Source organism: Colias eurytheme, chromosome 28 (assembly GCF_061535395.1).
Source record: "Colias eurytheme isolate Ceu_HAF_F1 chromosome 28, ilColEury1 Martin Lab GWU primary, whole genome shotgun sequence".
Lineage (NCBI taxonomy): Eukaryota > Metazoa > Arthropoda > Insecta > Lepidoptera > Pieridae > Colias > Colias eurytheme.
In genome coordinates this window covers 5,702,468-5,721,935 of record NC_143007.1, presented here as the reverse complement: position 1 = coordinate 5,721,935, position 19,468 = coordinate 5,702,468, and the positions used below count along the sequence as shown (strand labels likewise).

The 19,468-nt window shown below is 34.2% G+C and overlaps 1 protein-coding gene across 7 annotated transcripts in view; it reads right to left on the bottom strand.

The window, feature by feature from the left end:
• Nucleotides 1–1,320: 1,320 nt before the first annotated feature.
• LOC149896672 (uncharacterized) overlaps nucleotides 1,321–19,468 on the bottom strand; it is a 53,047-nt gene continuing 34,899 nt past the window's right edge. For all 7 annotated transcript variants that reach the window (XM_090117657.1, XM_090117659.1, XM_090117661.1 and 4 more), the window contains 7 exons: nucleotides 11,151–11,204; nucleotides 8,403–8,530; nucleotides 6,460–6,678; nucleotides 5,611–5,744; nucleotides 4,568–4,756; nucleotides 4,059–4,130; nucleotides 1,321–3,844 (listed from right to left, as the gene is read on the bottom strand). In XM_090117657.1, coding sequence (XP_089973783.1) covers nucleotides 1,525–3,844; nucleotides 4,059–4,130; nucleotides 4,568–4,756; nucleotides 5,611–5,744; nucleotides 6,460–6,678; nucleotides 8,403–8,530; nucleotides 11,151–11,193 — 3,105 coding nt within the window. In that variant the 5' untranslated portion in view covers nucleotides 11,194–11,204 and the 3' untranslated portion in view covers nucleotides 1,321–1,524. The remainder of the gene's footprint in view (nucleotides 3,845–4,058; nucleotides 4,131–4,567; nucleotides 4,757–5,610; nucleotides 5,745–6,459; nucleotides 6,679–8,402; nucleotides 8,531–11,150; nucleotides 11,205–19,468) is intronic.

Here is a 19,468-nt window from a genome sequence, read left to right as displayed (position 1 = left end):
GCTATACGCAGCCATTTGGTTGAAAATTGGAATAAGAAAAGTTTCTAGGTAAGTAATTAATAGGTTAGTAGAAAAGGTATATAAAAATAAAAGAAAAAAATATTTTTAAAAATTTTATTGTTTTTACAAACTTAAAAATAATGTTTACAAATAATTACAAACTTGTTTTATTACCAATACATCAGTGCTTAGACGAAATCGTACATGTCCTAATTTTAAAGATTTCAGTCAATAATATTATATAAGTAAAAAGTTAGATATATCACCAACACATATTCGATTAACGGCACACTAACGCACACACGATTAGACGTCACAGTGATATGGCATGATTCAATCGTGTGCGAAAGAGACAACTGAAGTTAAATGTGGCTAATTAGCCTTTTGACGTGACAACGTCTTATAATTCGATAGCGCCGGCTGCACGCACGAAAAACTCATGCGGCGTTACCTCGCTCTCTGAGGCGTTCCATGTAAGGCTTGAAGTGCAAGCGAGAGCGCAGAACGAGCGACAAAGAAGCACAATCGGACGTTGTCACGTTCAACTATCGTCAGTAAACCGACTTTACAGACAACCATTTTTTACTTAAAATATCATTGATTTTAGACAAATATTATACAGAACTAAGACGTAACGATTTCATTATAACTAGGTAACCTTTGAAAAATAGCGATTTACTAAAAAAAATAGGTAACTAAGAGTATATTAAATTCGATGACTATTGGCAGTGATAGATTTTCTTAAAATATTAGTATGTTTTTAACGGATTTGAACCGCGTTATTTACAAGGATTCGATTTAAAGAATGATGATTTTTACTATCTACTTGCATATAATATTAAATCAAGTAATTTTTAGACTTAAATTTTGAATAAATCGCGTTTTAAATCCGTTATATTTATGTTAAAATTGGATATTGTGAGGTTAATTTACGCGTAAGAATATAGTATTAAAAAAAGATAAATATACACAGACTATACATATGTATAATATGACATAAATGATGAAAATAAATGGCTTGCTAATAAATAAATTTGTGTATTTTTGTCCCTTATATTTTTTATTACCTATTGATATTGTATTATACATATAAATAATAATTATTATTGTCTTATCCCTACATCAAAATTATTTTATTATCTGTGCCAATATATTTTATACAGTGTGTTGTATGTACACAGTATTAATCTAAAATTAACTACATAATATAAGAAATTATAGTATTTTAAATTTGCTAAAATATCTTTCTTGGGTAACTTCTGGTCAAATTTTCCAACTATGTATAATATGAAAATTGTTTGAATAAAAGTTAATAAAATATTATTATATTGAAGAAAATATATCTATAAATCATATTATTCCAGAGATATAGATTCGTTTTTAAAACAGTTAAAACTGAACTTGGTTTTTTACAGCAATCCTATCAGTTTTTGTTCAACTGTTTAATATATCGAGTCTCGAAGCATCGGATTCTTACAATCTAAATCACAACACTTCCATCTTTCAAAGGTTACCCTTAGCTATTTAAAAGAAATCCCCATATGGTCTATACACGAGTTGTCTAACCGGCCGTGTGAGGCCATCCTTATAGCCCTGTGGTTTCAAGTAATATGACGTAGGAGTTCGGATACTCACTCCGGAAATTTGGGGCAATTTTCTAACTTGGTACTGGGATAATTCTGAAGCTGCATACTGCGGATCTGGTTGGAGGCTATTCCTAAATCTACTGAAGGTATAATCTCGATTTGTAGGAACGATGAAACCGCTAGGAGCACGTATATTAGGCAATGATGGAGCTAGAGCATCATTAAATCGCTCGTCGTACTCATTTTCAATTGAATCAGCAAAATTTTGCTTGATAGATACGTCTAGTTTTAACGGTTTGCCTGTTGCTGTGTAGGGTTTGGATATTTCTGGTTTTGGTTCTATTTTCTTGTCTTCTTTGTTGATCTGGGAGATGTAAGGTTTTAAATATGCGCCTGGTTTGAGTGTTGATTCTAGTTGTTCTTTTATTGCTTCGTAATTATCGTTAAATGTTCGTAGGACTTTTGAAGCTAGATCTTTCGCTCTGTTCGCTTGTGTTGTTGTAGGTGGATTGGTTTTGACTTCTGCGGGTTTTGTTGTTGTTTCTGGTTCTTTTTTGCTCTCATAATCTTCTTCATCTTCATCGTAGTATTCATATTCTTCTTCAAGTTTTGGTGTTGTTGCCGCGGTAGGAACGGTTGTTGTTGTGCGTGTGGTTGTTGTTTGTCTAGTGGTGGTCGGTTTGGGGGTAGTAGTGGTAGTGGTGGTAGTAGTGGTAGTAGTGCTAGTGGTAGTGGTAGAGGAAGTGGTAGTCGGTTTAGGGGTGGTATTTGGTGCTGAGTTCATGTTTTTCCCACCTACCGGTTGTAATCCTCTTGGTAGGTAGGGACTCCCACCCCTAGACGGTAAAAAAGGACGCTTTACAACTTTGACGTTTGTCCTGACGTCCTTTACCTTGTCGACTATGTCGTCGTCTAACCTTTTTCTAGGCGGCGCTTCTTTTTCTTTTTCCTCATCGTAATAGTCATCATCTTTTACTTTTACAGGTCTATCTTCCTTGCCTCTTTGCGCGTATGTGTATTTCGCAGTTTTAGGAGTAGGCTCGTAATAGTATTCGTCGTCATCGTAATCTATCGGTCTTTTAGGCTTTTTCGCTTTTAAATTAGCGGGGCCTGTTGGTCTGGACGGTTTAAATTTTTCTCTTTCGACAGGTTCTGGTTTAGGTCTCTGCTGAAATGTGCTAGTTTTAGCTGACGGCATCGGTCTACTTATATCGTCTTCTTCGTAATCATCATAATAGTCATCGTCAGCCGCTTTCGCTGGTAATTTAGTTGTAGACACAGGAACGTAATCATACTTGTCCTTTTCACTTAAAGGGACTGGACGTTTTATTTTTGGCGGCATTCTCGGTTTGCTGAAAATACCGTGACCATTTGGCTTAACTAAAGGCTGTGATGGATCTGGAGCCTGTGTGGATACAGGGCGCTTTTCTTCTTGTATTTTATCTTCATCATCGTAGTTTCTCTCCGGTTTTACATACGGTCTTTCTTCTCTATCTCTACCCTTGAATGGCCGATACTGTCCACGTCCTTCGCTTGAAGGTCTTTCTATTGGCTTAATGTCAGCGATTTCATCTCTTAACGGTCTCCTATCGGGTCTCTTGTCGTCTCTCGAACGAAATTCATAACGTGGACGAATTTCGTCGCGAGGTCTGACTTCATCTCGCGGCTTAATATCATCAATTATTTCCGGTTCATCCCGTGGCCTTATTTCATCCCTAGGTCTTATTTCGTCTCTAGGTCTTACTTCATCCCTAGATCTTACTTCATCTCTAGGTCTGATTTCATCCCTTGGTCTAATTTCATCCCTTGGTCTGATTTCATCCCTTGGCCTTACTTCATCACGAGGCCTCATTTCATCCCTAGGTCTGACTTCATCCCTTGGTCTGACTTCATCCCTTGGCCTGACTTCATCGCGCGGCCTCATTTCATCTCTAGGACGTTCATCTCTTAATCGTTCATCATCTCTCGGTCTATCTAGTTTATCATTTTCAACTTCATCCCTGGATCTAAATTCGTCTCTCGGTCTTTGTTTTGGTCGTGCACTTGGTCTTGGCCTATCTTCATCTTCAGCTCTATATATTTCATCCTCTTCAGCCCGTGGTCTTTGCCGTCTACCGCCTTTGTAGGGTCGTCTTTCCTCATCGTCGTACGGTCTTCTGTTGTCTGTGTACGGTCTTTTTGTTCTCGGTCTGTCATACGGTCTTCTATCTTCGTATTCTTCGTCCACTTCGTCCCGTGGTCTTGTTCGGGTTTCATATCTGTAATGTATTGACAAATACTAAATTTAATTTTATAATAATAAATTTCACACACATATTCATATCACACAAGAAAAGTCAGTCGAATAGTCGTGTATTCAAATTTTTGGTTGATTTATGTCTCTTTGATATGATAAATTGTCAACTATTTTAAAAGTTTCAATTCAATTTCACATCGTACTCTACTACTAACTATAATTTAATGTTTCTCCACCTGTCATCATAATCATCCTGTGGTCTTCTTTTACCAGGTCTGGCAGGTCTGGGTCTTTGTCGTCTACCTCCTCTGAAAAACCATAATTAAACAGGTTAAAATGTATTGCAATCACAATAGTAAGTACAAGATAGATATAGTGCAGGTGGCACTAAATAATATATTGTTTACTGCAAAATGTCATCATCAATAATTTAATTTTATAAACATGTGTTATAGATATTTTAATAGAAACACTTCACTTTATGAAAAAATAATGTCTTACAAATCTATCAATCAATAAGAGAAACAAAAAATATTTAAGAGCAATAGATATTATATACATATTTAAAATCAACCAATTAATACGAAAAACAAATCATTACTTATAAATGACAAAAATAGGACTCTCGTCAACAGAATCCTAATAAACTAAAACCACAATTTAAAGAAAGAAAGAAATCATTTACACACACACACAACAAGTAAGTTATGACAAACATAATAAATAAATATTTTCTCATAATCACCTTTCTTCATAATCATATTCATCTCGATCCCGTGGATAATAATATTCATCATCGTCGTAGTATTCATATCTATGGTAGGGGCGCCTGCGACCCGGTCGTGGGGGGCGAGGGGTGGTCGTGGTAGTGGTAGTCGTGGTGGAGGGGGGCGCGGGGGTAGTGGTACTGTCTTGTTTGTAGAGCGCTTCGTTTCTGGAATAGACATAAGTTATTACATTTTATGAGTTATTAAATAGTGTAAACTATTAAATAGTGTTAGTTAGTGTAAAGTATTAAATAGTTTTAGTAACTTTATGTTTACATGGGGTTGATAATACAATAAAGATTTTCGATTCCCTAGGCTATTTATATTTCTGAGACCAAATATTTTGACGAAAAATTAACAATAAATCATCTTTAACATTATTAGTGTCGATTTCAAGAATGAAATAAAAAAAAAACATATAAATTTATCATTTTTTAGCTAGTTCGATTCCCGGTTGAAGAAAATAAAACTTCGAAAATCTTTGAATGCAGTTCTATTTCTCTTTAAAAATAAAGGGATGTTTCCTTTAAGCAAAATTTGCTGTCTCAAGTATTTCAAGTACTTTCCCTCTCATCGAAAATTTCCACCCACACATTTCCATCGAAAATTTCGTATACAGGGTGGAAATTTTCGAAGCTCATTATTGCATCGCATCAGGGATGTTTGCAGAAGCTCGTATATACTGTTTTTACGCTGCAATGCGAAAGAGATGCACATCCCTGGTGCGCCGTGTGTGGGACAGCCCCAATGTAATCATGATTCATGTGCTGTATAGCGAGTCGGCTCGACTGCTGGTATGTAAACCACTGCTGCAAATTGTCTGCTTCTTTGATAGCGTTGTAGCGGTTGTGTGCATTTCTAGCAGTCATAATAAATTGTATTATTTTTACTAACATATTTTTTAAGTTATTAATTGTTACTAACAAAATGATTCCTGGTTCCTTGAATAAATGAATGAATTATTATTATATTATTTCAATCATATCAATAAAAATCTATTAAATAATTAAGAAATAGGTACCTGCTAAAATAATTCGCTGAGTTCTTGCAGTCAACTTCAGACACGAATTGACAAATGAATGTTTTCTGGTCGAATGCTGTGTAGTTCGCGCAGAGGAAGTCGTATCTAGTACCGAATAAACAGTGATGGTAGACCTGGAAGGGACAAAATAGGAAATAAATATATGTTTGTTGAGATTTATTATAGTAACAAAGCATAAATATTTTATTGTTTTTTTAATATACATACAATCTATACTAATATTATAAAGCTGAAGAGTTTGTTTGTTTGAACGCGCTGATCTCAGGTACTACTGGTCCGATTTGAAAAATTATTTCAGTGTTAGATAGCCAATTTATCGAGGAAGGCTATAGAATATATATTATCACGCTAAGGCCAATAGGAGCGGAGAAATGCGGGTAAAACCGCAGAGCACAGCTAGTGTGATATAATGTGCTTAATTAATAAGTTTTAGCTTTCCATAAATAAGTTCAAATTAATTTACTTATCGTGGAGCTACTTGGCTTCTCCTATTTATATATATTGTATTTACCCTTTTATATTTCAAGTTATATTATGTTTAAAGAATAACTTGGTAGTCGAGATCAGACTGACATAATCTCTTTGATAAAAAGAAAAGCGAACTATGGGTAAGGTTATAGCAAAAATTCGTCAAAATTGTTCAAAACTACATTTTAATCATGCTTCCTACCCATTTTAAAGACCTTTTTCACAGAGAATAAAAGCCATAATATTTTTACTATCCCTATTATCTTTATTTCTTTCTATTACTAGTTTTACAAGGTTTTTACCTTCTTCTAACATTTTTCATTTTTTTTCTGAACACTAATTTACTTAAATAATATTTACCTGACACTTATGAGGAATGGACGCATAAAACCCATCATGTAGACCATCACACTTGAAGTCCATAGTCTCCGGTGGTGGAACAGCTTCATAGAACGGGTATTCTGACAGATTGTACCCATTCAGTTCTCGAGGCAAGTTAGGGTCATAGATATAGTCAATCTGGGGTTTACCAGATAGCTTGCTTGTGGTGTTGGTCTCTGGTTCTGCTGTGGTTTCCACCTGGTGGGATGAAATGGTATTTATTTATAGAAGGCCCAGTTACAGAATATAATCTTAAAAATTTTAATAAATAAATAATAAATATTTCAGGTCAATTTTCATACACGGCACGATCTGATCCCATAATAAGCTTTCGCTTGTGTTATGGAAATCAGATGGCTGATAAACATACATATATAATTTTAAATAAATACATAGATAATTAACATCCAGAAACAGATCAAACATCTATGTTTATCACACAAATATTTGCCCCGGGTGGGAATCGAACCCACGAGGCTTGGAAGGCAGGGCCACTACCAACCAAGCCAACCGGTCAGTCAATTTTAGCCGATTTACATCAACTTACTAAATTAATTAACATTAAAATTATACAGTTACAACTGCACACAACATTTAAATTAATACAATAAAATAAAAAGTAAATACCGTACACATTATTCAATCATTTATTAAAGTCAAATGTATTAAAAACTAGCGGTCCGCCCCGGCTTCGCCCGTGGTACATATTTACGTTTTCTCTACATAAGAACCATCCTCGTACTTCAAGGAATATAATAAAAAAAGAATTATCGAAATCGGTTCAGCCGTTCTCGAGTTATGCGCTTACCAACACATTTTGCGATTCATTTTTATATATAAGAAGATTATTGAGGTTTGAAGAAAAAAATATGCCTGGTAAATATTATAGGGATAGGGCCTGTTGAACACGGAAAATGTGTGTAGTTATTATATGTTTTCTATATTGAAGTGAAACTTCTTTAGGCGCGTTGAGAGTTAAATTTCATGGTCGCGTCATGTCAATGCCGTCACGTCATGGAGTAAGGCGACGATTTTGGTGGATAAAGTGTATTGTATTTAATTGTATTATAATGTATTGTATTGTAATTTAAGAAATTGTATTCAAGATGTATTGTATGTTATTATAAAACACAATTTACAAAAAGGTTCTTAATGAATAAACATATTTTTATGTACAAGAGGGCATAAATACGTATAAAATATACAAAAATCCATATAAATCAAATTCCTTACAAACTGGTCAAGGTTGATGTATTATAGGAAATGAAAAAGTAGATCACCTTTCGCATACATCGAATGATTTCCCGTATTGCTGAGCATTTCCGATAGGAAATTATACTAGAGGATGTTAAATAATTGTGGAATTACACGGAATTCATTAACGTTTGTTATACATTCGTTTTTTTAGGATTTATGGATGCTTGTTAGTTTTATTGTGTTTAATGTGTGGATTTTAGTGACTTTTCAGTCTCTTTTTATATCAACATTTGCGATTGTAACAAAATTGAGGACTACTGAAAAACAGTGCTGTCTAAGTCGCAGCAAATATACTGACTAACTGTATGTCGTTCCGAAATAACTGTTATTTCAATTTATTGGTTTGCTTTTGACTTATGTTACTTTATAAGTATTTGTTACCATATTTATTATTATACATCTTTTTCTATTGTTATTATTAATCACACAGAACAGTAAAATCACCGCATCCTTTCACGCCAATCCGGGGCGGTTGCTTGACCAATTCAGCCACCCGTGACCCGCCATGAGCGATCGAATTTATTCTATTCCTTCAGTTTTAGGGACACACCGCGCGCTATCTATTGAGATGATTAACAACCATCTCAACCAATACGAAACACTTTTCAGTAAATACAATATTGTAATGATGGAACACGTCTACACGACACATTATTATTCCTTACTTGTGCTTCATCATCAGGGGCTGGAGATTCCTCCTCAGGGGCTGCAGTTGTGGATGTGGTCTTGAAGAGGGAGGTGGCCCTGGCAGCTGATGTGATGGGGACACTGGACAAGGCTATTATTGCTATACCTGTAATATATATTTTAACTTTAGTAACGAATTAAAATAAAATTAGGTAAATATGTATAAAATGCATTTGCAAAACATTCATTTACTCAATAAAAATACACAAACTATTATATACTAGCTGTGCTCCGCGGTTTCACCCGCGTGGCTCCGCTCCTTTTGGTCTCAGTGAGATGATATATAGCCTATAGCATTCCTCGATGAATGGGTTATCTAACATCGAAAGAATTTTTCAGATCAGACCAGTAGTTCCTGAGATTAGCGCGTTCAAACAAACAAACTCTTCAGCTTTATAATAAGTATATTAATTATTGCGAATACATTCATTATATAAAAATACACAAACCATGTACTAAACTCATATATTAAACTTGCTTTCCAGCCGTGGCTTCCCCCCGCGTTTTCAAAGAAAAACCCAAAAATTAGTTCCCGCTCCCGTGGGATCTCCGAATTAAAAGTTATCCTATGTTTTTTCTCAGGTCTCAAGTTATCTCTGTACCAAATTTCATCTAAATCGGTTCAGTGGTTGATGCGTGATAACAGACCGACAGATATAGATAATTGCGACTTATCATTTTGGAGAAAACTACACAAAAAACGATTCATTCATTTCGTAGCTACAACAACACAGACATCTTAAAATTATATTGCGTTTCGGTATATTATTTTATACTAAATAACTTACGACTATCTTATTATTCATTGTCTTATAACGTGGGATATAATGTAAGTATTCTTTCCGGGTCATTTAAATTGTTTAAAAAATATAATATATATGTATTTATTTTTATTACATAAACTTATAAAAAAGTAGAGCCAATTGCTGTTTTAATGTTGAATTAAAAATATTATAGATGTTCAATCCTATCAATCTAATACAAAATTGTGTCCAAACCGCTAAACAGATTTTAATACATTTTGTGAAAAACTAATAATCATTTGTCACGATTAAGTTACTTTATACATAAGCTACTCAAGTTGATTACTTATTCGTTGGTTTACTTAAAATGTCAAAGAACCAACATTAGCATTGGCCAAGGTTAGACGTTTTAAAAACAACCGATTCATAGAAATAATTAAAGATTTAAGTATTGAGGTTCACTGAATTAGGCGATTGGAGATTTAATTGCATTTAAAAAATATTACGTTTTAAGCTAAGAGAAGTGGCATAATAAGCTTATAGATAACTAGCTGCGCCTCGCGGTTTCACCCGCAGTGCTCCGCTCCTGTTGGTCTTAGCGCAGCGTGATGATAGCTTATAGCTTTCCTCGATGAATTGGCTATCTAACACCGACATAATTTTTCAAATCAGTAGTAGTTCCTGAGATTAGCGCGTTCAAACAAACAAACTCTTCAGCTTTATAATATTAGTATAGATTCAAAGTAAGCAAGGGGATTCAAGATGAATTTTAACAAAATTTTTAAGTATTACCTTATATAATATTTGCTCATATTATTCGACCAAGCCAACTAGACGCTCGGGTGGAATGCGGCCTCCCCGCCCGCTTACCGCCTCAGGTACCGCGTTCGCCTTAGTACGGTTCGCAGCATCGACGCATTCGTACGTTTCGCATCGCTAGTTATTTCTGTACTTTTTATTATTAATCGTTAAAGCTTGTTGTTGACTGTTAAGTTTTTTGTTGTTATTTGTTTAAGTTTTTACCGTGTTGTTATTCATAGACAGCCCTCGAAATGGGGAAAAATAAGACTATTCATAGCGGAGAGCGAACAGTGATATTATTAGTATTTTTTTTTTGCTATCTGTACCCGAGACATGGGCGGGTGACGTCACAGTTGAAAAGGGTCTAGTTGGCTTGGTCACGTAATAAATTTAACTGATTTATCAATTTAATTGTATATTATCCACATCACAACTGTTTAAATCGGTAAAGGTAAACATCTTAAGGAAAATGACATGTTGTAGAACTATAAAGTTTGGCGACATGTAAAAGTCGATTTACACCAGACGAGCGAATGCTAATTCTAACCCTACTATGTCAAATTATTTTAAAACAGTTGTAGAGCGTTTCGTTGTTCTTAGTGCGCTCGTAAAGATTCTATGCAATGTTCTAATACTGAACAACACTGAATACGAGTTTCCGTTTACACTATAATATCACGAAATGATGAATGAATGAAAAATTCTTTATTGCACACTAAATACAGGATTAGAAACTAACTATACAACTTTACAACTATACAAGTAATAACATGTAGTATGTACAGATGGCGGTCTTATCGCTGTAAGCGATTTCTGCCAGACGGCAGACAACCCAGCAACAAATGATGCTCTTTTTCTAGCTCTAGCTCTGTGTTCGTTTGATGTAAATCCACCCTTACATTGCATTGCAGGTGAAAAAAAATATTTTCTATTTGTTTGAAATATGTTTTTTACACGCTTTATATTAGCTTCACCTGTATGTTTGTATGTTTGTAACCGACTTCTTTGGGGGCGATTTTGACCCACTTTAAACGGCCAGATTTCGTTCAAACTTTGTAGATTTATTGAGGACCGATGACAATACACTAATTTGATAAAATTTTCTATTTTTTAGTTCGGTTTTCTATAAAAAGCGTGTTTTTTAGTTTTTTTTAACTACATATTATTATTATTTATACTTACAAAATAAACTTAACCCCAGCCATCTGTGCCGTGATCGCTTCATGTTGTGTTCACCTGAGAACAAAGAAAAACAAATTTATTTATTTATTATAATTTATTTGTTTTATTCATCACGTTCTATTCATAATTAATTTTATGTTAAAATTCGTTACATATTCTAATTACTGCACCCATGTATGAAAAATAGCATTTTAAAAACAATATTATACTGTGATATTATTATGGTAGCTGTATAAAATAATTTGAGATAGGTAAAATAGATAAGTTATGTTTGACTGTTTATTTATTGTGTACATTTTTGATAGAAAATAAATTTATATATCTCGGTGTTTGAAGTTCAACCCCTCCGAAACGGCTTGACAAATTCTCATGAAATTTTGTGTGCATAACAGGTAGGTCTGAGAATCGGACAACATCTATTTTTCATTCCCCTAAGTGATAGGAGTAAGGCAGAACAAGAAATCGCCAAATGTGTTGCTAGGCGCAAAACTCGAGAACGGCTGAACCAATTTCGTTAATTATTTGTTTATTCCTTGAAGTTCAAAAATAATTTTTTTATAATACTTTTTATGGATAGAAATCGTAAACACGTACCACGGGCGAAGCCGCTAGTATAATATAAAAATTTATTTGTGAAGTCAGGTGCAAAAGCCCGAATCACAATCAATTGCATGCAAGTTGCATTGTTGGCAGAAGGTTAAATACGATGTAATAGTCAAGTGGATGTTTTTGTATTTAAATATATTCGCATACCGCGGTTTTGCGGACAAAGGACGAAGGACGTTGACCTTGCTTTTATCTTAATGTATATATGCATTATCCTGAAGCAGCTTTTCTCTATATATAGCTACTAGCGGTCCGCCCCGGCTTCGCCCGTGGTACCTACATGTTTAAACTATCCTATCTCTCAAGTTGGATCGAACTGCACATGGTGTGCGAATTTTATTATAATCGGTTAAGTGGTTAAGGAGTCCATTGAGGACAAACATTGTGACACGAGTTTTATATACATATATTAAGATATCTCACCTAGTTTAATGTTTAAATAATTAATCTATGTTGTTTTCCTATTTTTCTCAATCCTATCCTTCTAATATTATAAATGCGAAAGTTTGTGAGAATGGATGTTTGTGTATTGTATGTATGTTTGTTTCTCTTTAACGCAAATACTATTGAACCGATTACAATGAAATTTAGCACACATATAGAGGGTGACATGGATTAACACATAGGATAGGTTTTATCCCGGAAATCCCACGGGAACGGGAACTATGCGGGTTTTCTATTGAAAACGCGGGCAATGCCGCGGGCGGAAATCTAGTCTAGATATATATTTAAGTCTATTACAAAAGAGAAACTATAATTTATCTGTTAGAAACACTCTTATTATGTAAAATAAAAGGTATAATAATAGTCAGTAAATTGTTACTTGACTTGATAATAATTGATTTTATTTCATTTAATATGATTCGATGATTGTTATTACACATAGGACATTTCTCAAGATATCTATACTTACTAATTTTATAAAGCTGAAGAGTTTGTTTGTTTGAACGCGCTAATCTCAGGAACTACTGTTCCGATTTGAAAAATTCTTTTGGTGTTAGATAGCCCATTTGTCGATATCATCGCGCTAAGACTAACAGGAGCGAAGCACTGCGGGTAAAACCGCGGATCACAGGCTAGTAATAAATATTAAGAAGCAAGTAGATTATTATTAAAAATTCTTGCATACAGATACAGGTGTACGTATAATCCACTAAAATTTATATTTAAATCTTCAAAAATGTCACAGTATCATAAGAATAAAAATAAAATTTACTAGCATAAATTAAAAGAATATTAATATTTATTAATATTAATATCTGGTTTATGAATATTCTTATTTGTATTAGAATATCATTAAGCTTTTGAAATTAAAATATCATAAAATTTTTATGATAAATGTACATAATAATTGTAAAAGCCACCAATTAAATCTGCAAGCCACAAAACATACTAAACTATTTTGAAGTGAAACTTCTTTAGGCGCGTTGAGAGTAAAATATTAAGGTCGCGTCATGGCAATACCGTCACGTCATGGAGTAAGGCGACAATTTTGGTATCTTTGAATCTTTCCAAAGAAGTTTCACTTCTGACGCGTGCGCTCGGCACACACTTTTTTTATTTGTTACCTCAGAACTTTCGACTGAGTGAACCGATTTTGATAATTGTTTATTCATTTGAAAGCTGGTGCCTATAGTCCTATTTAAATGGTTTAGTACTGACAAATTAAAGATTCGGTTTTTGTTAAAAAAATATTTCAAAATTAATGTTAAGATTGAATACATTAAAAGTGTAGAACATCAGATGTATATTTTACTAGCTTCCGCCCACGACTTTGTACGTGCATCTCCGTTTTTCCCCGTTCCCGCAAGAATTTAGGGAAATACTTTCTTAGCGGATGCCTACGTCCTAACATCTACCTGCATGCCAAATTTCAGCCCGATACGTCCAGTGGTTTGGGCTGTGCGTTGATAGATCACTATATCAGTCACCTTTGAGTTTTATATATATAGACTAGTGGTCCGCCCCGGCTTCGCCCGTGGTACCTACATGTTTAAACTATCCTATCTCTCAAGTTGGATCGAACTGCACATGGTGTGCGAATTTTATTATAATCGGTTAAGTGGTTTAGGAGTCCATTGAGGACAAACATTGTGACACGAGATTTATATATATTAAGAAGATTACATTATTATAGATGCATCTGCCTTTCAAAAGTTGATATTTAAAGTGAATCCTTCGTCTCAAGGCTGAGCACAAACCTATCACGATTTAGTTTATATTGTTTCCACATTTTGACACTAATTTATAGGTCTAGAATCTTGGCTTTGAGTTGGAAGCTGCATTTAAAAATGTATATTTAAAATAAAATAAAATATTTCAGGACAATTTTCACACACGGCACGATCTGATCCCATACATAGCTTTCGCTTGTGTTATGGAGACCAGATGGCTGATAAACATACATATATAATTTTTAAATAAATACTTACATAGATAATTATTAACACCCAGACACAGAGCAAACATCTATGTTCATCACGCAAATACATATTTGCCCCGGGTGGGAATCGAAGTTACGACCTCTGGCTTGGAAGGCAGGGCCACTACCAACCAAGCCAACCGGTCAGTCAATTTACATAAATGCTAAAAAACCTAGTAACAATTGTATATTTCAACGCAAATAAACAACCATAACTAAAAAATCTTAAATAATACTTGCATCCAAAGGTTGCATTAAAAATAAAACATATACAACGCTCCGTATTCGCTCGTATTTATAACTCGTGGGTCGTTCACCTTGTTAAGTTGTTCCGTCCTTGCTTAACTTTTACTTATATTGTTGTTAAGCTAGGCCGCCATTTTGAATTCCCAGACTTATATAGCGTATAAATACGAGACCTTAAGCATGTTGTTTGTGTGTTTATAGGTCTAAAGATAAATGGTAAATATCAATCTATTTATGATGATTTAAAAGGGCTAAAAGAAGTGTAGGTTAAATAAATATTTGAGTTTTAGTTCAAAATATAAGTTTCAACTTAAATCTATTATTTTAAAATATTCTTGTGTCACAGTGTTTATGACCAAACTTCTTCGAAACGGCTTGACGGAATTTTATGATTTTTTAAGCTATTGCATAGCTTCTATCGCGGGACTTGAGCGCGAGGACCGATTCCAGAAATTCCGTAACGAAAAAACCTCACGCTCTCCACTCCGACGGGCACGGAGGTGTGGCTTGAAGGCATAGCATGCAATAGCTTTACCGCGGCAGTCCCCGAGTGCCACACGTCTTTTTTTTTGTGTGGAGATATAATTATCATAGCTATAAAAATTTTTTAAATTTTATCAATGAAAAATGAAAATTCCACGACAGACAGTCAAAATATAGATAAACCAAGTGTATTATATAAGTTATAATTTCAAAGACATGAAATTATAGTTTTATATTTATATGTATTTTTATTTTTTATATGTATTTCAGGATATTTCAGGCGGACTAAACCGCTGAATGGATTTGGATGTATTTTAATAAAGATGGTACATTCGTGAAGAAAAACAGCTTCGAGAACTTACACTTTAGAATGGACTAGCCAAAAATAGTCTCTTATCTCATAAAATTCGTTTGAGATCTTTTTTAGATAACGCAGTTTCATTCGCGAAAATCCTAACCTCGTGGGAATTCCGTGAGAGAGAGTAACATATAAGTCATTTTATATCCTGATCTATCTACTAGTGAAAGTTGCATTAAAATCGGTTTAGCCATTCCAGAGATTCGACCAGTAACAGAATGAGCGACAGAGTACCTAAATTAAAGTAAATGTTTCGGTTTCGATACCATTAATACATAGTTTTAACATATACAATATACATATATAAAGTGTTTGTGTGCTTGTTTGAATGCGAGTATCTCAGGAACTACCGATCCGATTTGAAAAAGTTTGAAAAAGTTTTTCAATGTTAGATAGCTATCGAGGAAGGCTTTAGGTTATATATTATCATCACGCTGCGCTAAGACCAAGAGCGGAGCAATGCGGGTAAAACCGCTGGGCACAGCTAGTTAGACTATATATCTTTTTGTTACCGCCGGGATTCGAACCGCAGGCCTCTTATATAAGATTTATGTGTAGTGAAAGTGCTCTGCGAGGTAGAACGAATGCGTGATAGAGACAATACTCTTGTTTTTTACAATCGGTTAAATTCATATGATAATTTCGACCTTTTTTATTACAAGTTTGTGGGGATAAGTTAAGATGATGTTTAAGTAATAGCTCGTAATTTTAAAGTAACAGGCGATTAACTTAATTTATTAACATACTTATTTATTTTATATGGTTAAACATAAAAAAGAAATTGCTTGTAACTTTAAATATAATAGTACATATAATATAATATCTATACTTTTTGTTTATCTGTTCGTTATGAAGATAAGAGATTTAAAATTAAGTGTCTGAATGTGATTATATATACAGCCTTCCTCGTTAAATATAGATAATAAATGGGCTATCCAACACCGAAAGAATTTTTTCAAATCGGACCAGTAGGTTTTGAGATTAGCGCGTTCAAACAGACAAACAAACAAACTCTTCGGTGTTAGATAGCAAATTTACCGAGGGGCGAGGAAGACTATAGGCTATACAGGGTGTCCCACTATTGGTATACTAAGCGCGAGGCGACTTGTAGTTTTGCATACACTAATCACGTAAGAAATACTTAAAAAAAATTTCAACAACAAAATTACGCCAAAAATTTTTTGCTCAATTTTTCCTGTAAATCCATGTTTTCTTCTCTAGTTTCGCGCAGCCGGCATATACCGCTTCTCTAATATGAGCATTTTGTCTATGAAAATATAATCTTAAAAAATAGCTCACGTGCGGGTGGCAAAGTTGGGCGGGTTTCTTGTTATGGGTGCACACAAAGAGTTTTAAGAATTCATCTATTTAAAAAAAAAAAGTGCATCTAGAAATTTATAAGTATTTTTTACGTACTCAGCGTATGCAAAACTATAACCTCCTTTGAGCTTAGTATACCAACAGTGGGACACCCTGTATATAATAAAACCAAGACCAACAGGAGCGTTGCCACGCGGGTGAAACCGCGGGGCGCGGCTAGTATCTTATAAAATAATAAAATAAATATATTACCGGTGTTATTTGAGCATACTATTATAACGTCATACATACTTACTACAGTTAAAAACACACTGGTCTATAACCGACTAATTTTTCATTCTATGTATATTAAAAACGGTCCTATATTTTCACCAACGTAACAAATTTACATATATATGCATGTAGGTTGTATTCTGTATGTGTATCACGTCATACTGTCTGTCTGTCCGTTGCATAACTGTAACTGTTGGCAAATTTTAACCGACCGAGAAAATGTGAGTTTGGGCTTTTATTTAATAATAATTTTAAGTCCTATCCTACTTAATATTATAAATGCGAAAGGTTGTGAGGATGGATGTATGTGTAGGTACGTTTGTTACTCTTTCACGCAAATATTACTGAACCAATTACAATGAAATTTAGCACACATATAAAGGGTAACTTGGATTAACACATAGGATAGGTTTTATCCCGGAAATCCTACGGGAACGGGAAATATGCAGGTTTTTTTTGAAAATGCGGGCGAAGCCGCGGGCGGAAAGCTAGTTATACATATTAATGATCACATATGAAATTTATACTATTACTTAATAGGTAGTATTCTTACTACACAATACCCATTACCCATACAGTCTTAGCAAATAAATATATAAAAAACATCTATTAGATTTAATGACATTTTAATGATAATGCGTAATATCCGCCATTTATTTATCACTAGCTTTCCGCCCGCGGCTTCGCCCGCGTTTTCAAAGAAAAACCCGTTCCCGTAGGATTTCCGGGATAAAACCTATCCTATGTCCTTTCTCGGGTATCAAAATATCTCTATACCAAATTTCATGCAAATTGGTTCAGTAGTTAAGGCGTGATTGAGTAACCGACAGACAGACAGAGTTACTTTCGCATTTATAATATTAGTATGGATTTGTAAATAAATCCGCAATAATTATGTTGTAAATAATTGTATATATTGTTAAACATGTGGTTAGAAATATAATTAAAGAAAAAACTCATCGCCACTAAAACAAATTGACTAGGTACTTTTTTTTCAGAAATATATATGTAAAAATAATTTATTTATGTACCGGTATGATCACGAATAAATTTATAATCCCTACTAATATTATAAATGCGAAAGTAACTCTGTCTGTCTGTCTGTCTATTACGCTTTCCCGCTTAAATCTCTCAACCGATTTTGATGAAATTTGGCACAGACAATCTTTAGACCCTGAGAAAGAACATGGGCTACCTTTTATCAAAACACCACGGGGGCGAAGCCGCGGGCGGAACCTAACAATTAATAACAAAACACATTTTAAGATAAACTCATGAAATTATTGTATTGTAACCGATCATAAGTGTACAAAGTTTGAATAATTAAATCTGTCCGTTTAAAGTGGGTCAAAATCGAATCTAAAGACTATGACATAGGTGCATACAAGCATGTTAAAAATAGTTTATTTACTGTTTCTTTATAGATTAAATGTTATTTTAAGAATCGTAGCACACATTTTTTAGATATTTTATTATGAATTCTGTTTAAGACGTAAAATAAACATTTTTGAAGTGAAACTTCTTTATCGGGGTTGTAAAAAATTTTTTGTGACATTTTTTCGTCACGCGTGACATTTTTCCGTTACGCGCCATCTTTTTCTTATCCCTACCACGCGTGATTCGACTTATTTCTGTAAAGTTGCATATAATAATTTTTTTTTAATAAGGTCATGAAGAAGTTTCACTTCTTACGTGAGTACACTAGTACACGCACACATTTTTTTTATTATAATAGTATTTAATAAAATTTGAGTACAAGATAGTAGCAATATTTATAAGCGAATGCATTGCATACAAAAGGAAGACGCAGTACTCCTTTTAGGGCAAAGTTGGTTACCTACTGGCCTTTAAACTGTATGGTCATGTAGGTTAATATCCCTAGGTTAAATAGTTTGGACCTCAATTTTTAAACTAGTTACTTAAATAAATAAATAAATATTATAGGACATTATTACACAAATCGACCTAGTCCCACAGTAAGCTCAATTAAGGCCTGTGTTGTGGGTACTAGGCGACGATAAATATAATATTTAATAAATACATATATAGATAATAACACCCAGACCCAAGAACAAATAATTGAGTTCATCACACAAATATTTGCCCTGACCGGGGATCGAACCCGGGACCGTCGGCTCAGTAGGCAGTTACTTTACCACTGCGCCAACCGCGTCGTCAAATGTACTCAAAATGACATTAAATTTACTCGACTGTGTAAAGGAAGGTAATGTATGCATTCAGGTTATATACATATTTTTATTATTTTATACTTTAAACCGGACATAATGGTCATATTCATTTCACGAGTTTATTTTTACTGTTTTGACCGCGTCCTTGGTACAGTGGTTGGTTGGTCGCGTAGAACCGAGGGGTCCTGGGTTCAATTCCCGGTGGAGACGAAGAAAAAAAAATGTCTCGGTCTGGCAGGACACAGAAGGCTGATCACCTACTTGTCCCTAAAGAAAATCGATCAGTTAAACAGATGTATGGATAATGCATCTGCCCCTTACCCCACTTGGGGACATGGGACTTCGCACAACTTTTACTATTTATTTATATTTAATCTAAGTAAAACTGTGGCAAAAGTTTAACATAATATTTTATTATTAT